The sequence below is a fragment of the Pteropus alecto genome, unplaced genomic scaffold, assembly GCF_000325575.1.
Source record: "Pteropus alecto unplaced genomic scaffold, ASM32557v1 scaffold35, whole genome shotgun sequence".
In the NCBI taxonomy this organism is placed as follows: domain Eukaryota; kingdom Metazoa; phylum Chordata; class Mammalia; order Chiroptera; family Pteropodidae; genus Pteropus; species Pteropus alecto.
The window spans coordinates 13,681,063-13,687,351 of record NW_006437828.1 but is presented as its reverse complement, the minus strand read 5'-3'; the positions used below and the strand labels follow the sequence as shown (position 1 = coordinate 13,687,351).

At 61.5% G+C, this 6,289-nt stretch overlaps 2 protein-coding genes across 3 annotated transcripts in view; both read left to right on the top strand.

The window, feature by feature from the left end:
* The window catches only part of DLGAP2 (DLG associated protein 2), a 247,632-nt gene extending 244,527 nt beyond the window's left edge, over window positions 1-3,105 (top strand). Inside the window, exons 18-19 of the mRNA XM_015591803.2 lie at window positions 51-110; window positions 2,940-3,105. Of these exons, the coding sequence (XP_015447289.2) occupies window positions 51-110; window positions 2,940-3,105 (226 nt within the window). The remainder of the gene's footprint in view (window positions 1-50; window positions 111-2,939) is intronic.
* Window positions 1-6,289, top strand: part of CLN8 (CLN8, transmembrane ER and ERGIC protein) — a 27,436-nt gene that overhangs the window by 4,906 nt on the left and 16,241 nt on the right. Inside the window, exon 1 of one of the 2 annotated variants that reach the window (XM_015591851.2) lies at window positions 11-110. The exons of the other annotated variant lie outside the window; for it this stretch is intronic. The gene's annotated coding sequence lies outside the window, so the exon portion shown is untranslated. Of the gene's footprint in view, window positions 1-10; window positions 111-6,289 lie in introns of those variants that run through there. 2 annotated transcript variants of the gene reach the window in all.

The window sequence follows — 6,289 nt, the reverse complement described above, 5'->3', positions numbered from 1 at the left end:
CCAGGTCGCCCTGCCTCTCCCGGCTGTGCCAGCTCCACATCCTCTCCCAGTTCCCGCGGGACGGTGGCCCTGGAGAGCTGGGTGTCCCTCACCGCAGCTGTCATCCGGACGTGAGTAGGACGCGGGGTTTGAAGTCCACGGCAAGGGTGGGTGGGGACCCAGGCGGTGCAGAGGGACCCTGGCTGGGGCCCACAGCTCCAGCCGCCGCGAGACGGACCGGGCCGAGCAGCTCACGTCAGGGGTAGAGTCTCACATTGGGCACAAGGGCCCGGAGGTGCTGGGGACGGGCCCTGCACACACGCAGGCGCACACACGTGTGCACATGCACACGCGCGTGCTTCGTTCGATCCCACCACACTCGGCACTTGTTGAAGAGACCAGGCCACAGGGCCGCAGCTCATCCACGTTCTGGATTCGTCTGGCCGTTTCTCCGTGGTCCTGTCTACTGCCCTCTACGCCCTGTCCCTCTGGGGCTGGATGCCTGGAACGCGGTGCCCGGGTGACGCCGTGACCTTCGGCATCACACGCGAGACCGACGCCGGCCGCCTGTGCCGAAGGCGTCTTGACGGGAGTGGGCGTGGCTGATGAGAGCCGTTCGCGAAGATTCCGGAGCTGGCCGCGCGCCGCCCCTGGAGCCTGCGTGCGGCTGAGTGGCGGGGTCGGCGGGGCAGGGAGAGCAGAACGTCACAGCTGTCTGACGGCGGAGCCCGCCACGAGGTCTGGGCCCGGACGGGGCTCTGGGCCCGACGCGCTTGCCGGAAGTAGGTGACACTGTCGGAGGCCAGTCTGCCTGCTGCCCCCTGAGCATACAGCGGAACGCGGTGGGCCAGTCGCCTCCACCTTATGTACCGCCCTGGGGTCCCTTCCGACTTGCCGGCTCGGGCTGTTTCTGGGGGCCGTCGCCTCTCATGGGGTCGGGAGGGGAGGCTGCAGAGAGGAGACAGCTCAGGGGGCGCCCCCGGGAGGTCCCCCCACCCCGGCCCTGTGAACCACGCTCTGGGGCGCGTCCTGCTCCTGTGGGGAGCACGAAGGCCTTGTGACTGCAGGTGCACAGCCAGCAGGTCACCTCCTGGGACCCATCTAGAGCTAGAACTCTATTACCTCTTGAAGTAGGTGATGAAAACTGATAGAAAGTCTTTCTGGGATCTAAGGGATGGCTGCGTGGCTGGGGCAGCAGGGCTGTGAGGCCCTCAGCGATGCCGGGGGCGGGGCTGGCCTCCGACCTGTCCGTCCCGCAGCTCAAGCCGCCAGCGCCCAGTCCTGGCTGCCACTCGGCTAAGGCGGCCAACGTCTCTGTCCGCGTCGTCTCGTGCCCGAGAGCTTAACGGAGACGCCTTGTGGATCCAGTGTTCTGCTCTTGCTGTCGGCTCTGCTTTTCTCATGGTCCGCGTTTCTGCGCCAGGTGTCAGCAGGGCTGACGGTGCGGTTCTGAGTCCGTAGGTACAAACTCTAGCAAACTGCTTTGAGATGAGCCTGCGATTTGCGTGAGCGCGTGCGGGGAGACGCAGATGCGGGATCGATGTGTGTGCGGGAGGAAGTGTGTCGTCAGCCCCTGGACAGGGAGCCACAGGCCCACGCCGGCAGCACGCGCTCGGTGGGCGGGCAGAGCTGTGAGAGGCAGAGGGGCTTGTGGGGCAGGGGACAGCGGGCAGGGCACAGGCTGAGCATGGCGTGGGGGCGCCCGGCCCTCCCGCCTGGCCTGGTGCCGTGAGGCTGGGGCTGGGGGTCACAGGCTTGAAGGTGAAGTGGGGGACGGAGGCGGACCCCAACTGGACCCCGCCCCTAGAGGCCCCCTTCTTTCAGCCTCTGTTCTTCTGGCTCACACTCAGACAAAATGGGGCTTACACTACACGCCCCACAAACCGAAGCTCGCAGACGCGGGTGTGCCTGTCCTCTCCCTATGACCCCCAGGACGGGCCCCTGTCTCTTTCCTGGGCCTTCGTGAGCTCGCAAGTCCATTGCCTTTGAGAGGCGTGTGGCCTGACCGGCGTTTTGTGCCCAGGGCTTGGCGGTCAGAAGCTCACGGGTTTGCACGCTCAAGCTTCCTGGCGGACAGGACGACGGGCTTCTTGTCCCGTTTGCTCGTTGGTTCCAGAGCTGTAGCTCTTGACCTACGTATCCGATGGCCACAGTGTCACACCCCTGTGGCCTTCTACCTGGTGAGGGTGCGTGCTCATTGAGGCTCCCCGGAGGTTTGTCACGGTCTTCTGGTCACCCTTGGTGGTCTCTCGAAGTGACTTACATAGTAACAGGATCGCCCCTGAAAGTTCACGTGGCGCATTTCACCCAGCCTCACACCACATGTGACGCCGGACCTCACCGGGCATGTGGTCGTCCCACGGGGACACTGTGGCGGGCGGAGGCGCTTGCAGCCCGGCTCCTGCTCGGCCATTTTTATGAAGTTACTTTGGCGGAGGGGCGAGCGTGGGAGTTGGGACTGTCCCCTAGTCACTGGTTCAGGGGATCTACAGCTTTGCGCTGGCTTGAAGTCCAAACTCGGGGCGGTGGCCGGAGCGGGACTGGCAGGAAGCTCTCAGGCGAGTGTCACTGGCAGCTTTGCAGATCCTGACCTTGGGCCACTTTCGGACTTGGCCGCCTTGTAACGTCCCGCTGGGCATTCTAAAATTCTAGAAGGCCAGTTCCTCGTTCGCGTGCCATGGAGGAGATTCGTGTATCACATGATGCTTTGTGTTGTGGGGAGGCTGAGGTTTGAGCCTGTGGATTTGTTGCTACACAGCACACTGGGGTGAGCCACAGGTGGCATCTCTGTGGGTGGGAATCTGCGCCTGACGGCTGCACTCGACCCTCAGACCACCTGAAGGTCTTTGGGTCCATTCCTGCACAGAACTGGCCAGACCTGTTTCGGCAGGAAGGGCTGCTTAGTTCTGGGTCGTGGCTGGGGCGAGCGAGTCCTTGATGTCCCTGTGTTGTGGGCACAGCTCGTGCCGGGAGGACCAGCGGCAGCCCCGCCAGCCCCACGCCTACCAGCACGAAAGCCCAGGGGCCAGACTTGACCGGAGGCCCGAGGAGGGGGTGGTCCAGGTGACGAGGGCCTTTGGCGACCCCGAAAGAACAGCTGGCTCTATGGCCCTTGCTCCAACATGACCCCATCACAGTTGTTACAGTAATGTGTTTGGCCAACCAAGACCTAGGGTGTCCCTGTGTCCCACACTGAACAGAGAACCTGCCCTCTGCGGGTCAGTGGACAGACACGCAGCCTGAGCCTCGGGCCACAGAGCTTTGGGGCCAATCTCATGGTTCTACATGTGACTCAGAGAGCTCAGCCCACCTGGCACGGTCACGAAGCCAGCAGCGGCAGCGCCTTGGCGAGGGAGGGTGTCCAGCGCCCTGCTCAGAGCTGCCAGCACGTTCTGGGGGCGTGCACCCCGCCAGGATGGGACGCAGAGGGGGCACGGCGGGTGCTCGTGGGAGACGAGCTGCTTCGAGAAGACTCCTGTTTCCACACGTGCCCTGTCCGTTCCGAGAGGCAGTCCTGCCCCAGTCATTAAAGAACACTGAGGCAGGTTTAACTTCGGGGCGTTGGGGACAGGGATGGGCCACGCGGCGGGGGGGTGCGGGAGGGGAGCACAGCAGCAAGGGCAAGTGGGACTTGCAGCCTAGGAACGTGGTGGTGGGCGGCGGGCTGCCGGGAGGAATCCTGGAGGCCCGGTGTTTGCACTCGACCCGCCGAGCAGGATTCTCGCAGGGGGTGGGCCCAGGGCAGGGTGGTGCCGGTGCTGGCTGTGGTCAGATGTCCAGGTGGGGGACCAGCCAGCAAGCACTGGGCCCACGGGCGGCCGCGGGAGCCAGGTCGGGGGTGAGGTCAGAGCTGGCGGAGAGCCTGGCCACTGAGCGGCAGCGTCACGGAGTGTTTGTCATCTTGGTTCTGCTCCGCTGTCTGCTGCGAACTTGGTCCTCAAGCTTCAGTCTGTCCTCTGGAGGCACAGTGTGGGGACCAACCCTTCGAGGGAACATGCTTTCTGCCTAGTGACACTGGACTGAAAAAGGGAAGTTCCTCCCCCCACCACCCACCTTCACGTTGCTTAGTTCTTAGAAAGAAACAGGCAGAAGAGAAACACCTCCGGCCCTTGGCTAACATCCTTTAAAAATCTGTCTTCTCCAGAAGTAAACAATGAACACGCATCACTTACACGATCGAGAGGAAAGATACTGTCAGAACTGTCCCCGCCACCTTCTCTGAGAAGTCCACGTCCGTCTGTGGGCTGTTTTGGAGCTTGCCTGTTCTCTGTGGGTGCAGGCTGGGTGGCTTGCCAGCCGCCATCCCGGGTGCACAGAACCCTGGCTTCTGGACCGCGAATGTGGGTGAGGCGCCCAAAAGCGGACGCAGGGAAGTGTGCATGGGCCACGGCGGAGCGCCCTGAGCCTGGGCTGACACCAGAGCCCTTGCTGCTGTTCCCTCGGGGGGAGGCAGGAGGTGGGAGCTTGCGTTAGAGGGAGGAGCTGGCACCTGGCCTCCGTCAGGACAAGGGCGGGTGAGCAGGACTCAGGCTGCGTTTCATCCAGTTCCACCTGGGTGTTCATCGCCAGTCAAACCTCTCATTTTTCAAAATGATTGCTTTATTACTGTGTTTTAAAGATGGCAGCGTAAAAACACAGTCCTCGAAAGTTTTAACCCAAACTGAGGAATTTATCCCATCTGACGGAGCCAGTATGACTCGTCTAAGTCTCAGTTCCTTACTTGTAAGGCAACTTAATGACACCAGCCACGCAGGGTGACAGAGTGCATGGAGGAACCGGGAAGGCTGTTGGCACGAACCTGGCACACAGTAGGCGTTCTCCGTGTGTTTATGCAGCACTGAGGGCTCAGGGCGTCACCCAACCTACGTGACACACCAGGAAAACAGCCCGTCCTGAGTGCGGTGACCCTTCTCCCTGATGTGCTGAGGTGTAATAATTTTATAATACTGATTTTCAAAGGATATTCATAATTTAAATCTCTCATTCCATCCCCACGGTAGTTCTGGGAGGTGGACGAGGCAGTGGTTCTCTTCACCATGTGACAAAAAGCATGTGTCTCAGGGTCTGTCATCTTTTCAGTTTAATTCCTAAAGGTTCTGACTGCCTCACAGAGCAGGCAGAGTGGGTGGAGGGCGTGTGGGTCAGGTGCTTCTCACACATTGTCTCATCTGCTCCTGCAGGACACACACTCTGGTCACCAGGCCCGTGCCAAGGGCCTTCCTAGGTGCTGGGGTGAAAGGCCCCCATTACTCTCATGCAGCTTCCACTTCAGTCAGAAGTCACAGAAAATAAACAAATAACCCAAACGAACGTGGAAAAATACAAAATGCACAGGGGTGCAGAGGGCAGCAGAGGGAGAAAGGGTTCGGGGCAGAATTCCTGGGTAAGGTCCCTGCTGTGCTGTGGTGACCCCTGAGCAGTCCCCCCAAATTGGACGTCTGCGGCCCCCCTTCCCCAGAAGCACCCAGGAAGTCTCAGCGTAGCCTTCCAGGTGTGCCCGCCACATGTCACAGCTGAGCCGGGTGTGTCTGGCTCCAAGACCACGCTCTTGGCCCTTGGTTCTTGAAAGCCTGGCAATCTACACTCAAAAACGAGACCCCCGTGCCATCTCAGCCCCAGCTTCCGTGGGCAGGGTGCAGAGGAGGGCTGCCCTGGGAGGGGGAAGGGACAGGACTCTGCCTTTGGCCAGAACAATTCCTCTCGGGAGGTAAGGGAAGGTAGGACGCCCAAGGTCCCAAACCTCATTCATAGTTCATAAAGCTGTTTCACATGCAGGGTGTCGGGGGGTTGGGCGGGTCTCGGCGGGGTGTTATCCGGGGTTGTGGAGAAGTCTCAGTGGGATGTCAGGGGTTTGTGGGCTCTCATCGGGGTGTCAGGGAGTTGGGGGTCTCAGTGGGGTGTCAGGGGGTTGTGGAGGTCTCAGCGGGGTGTCAGGGGTTTGTGGGCTCTCAGTGGGATGTCAGGGGTTTGTGGGCTCTCATCGGGGTGTCAGGGAGTTGGGGGTCTCAGTGGGATGTCAGGGGGTTGTGGGGGTCTCAGTGGGGTGTCAGGGGGTTGTGGAGGTCTCAGCGGGGTGTCAGGGATTTGTGGGCTCTCAGTGGGGTGTCAGGGGTTTGTGGGCTCTCAGTGGGGTGTCAGGGGTTTGTGGGCTCTCAGTGGGATGTCAGGGGTTTGTGGGCTCTCATCGGGGTGTCAGGGAGTTGGGGGTCTCAGTGGGGTGTCATGGGATCTCAGTGTGGGCTCTGTGCGGTGTCAGGGGTTTTCAGTGGAGTGGGTTCCACGCCGGTTCCGGTCGGCACTGAGGCATCGC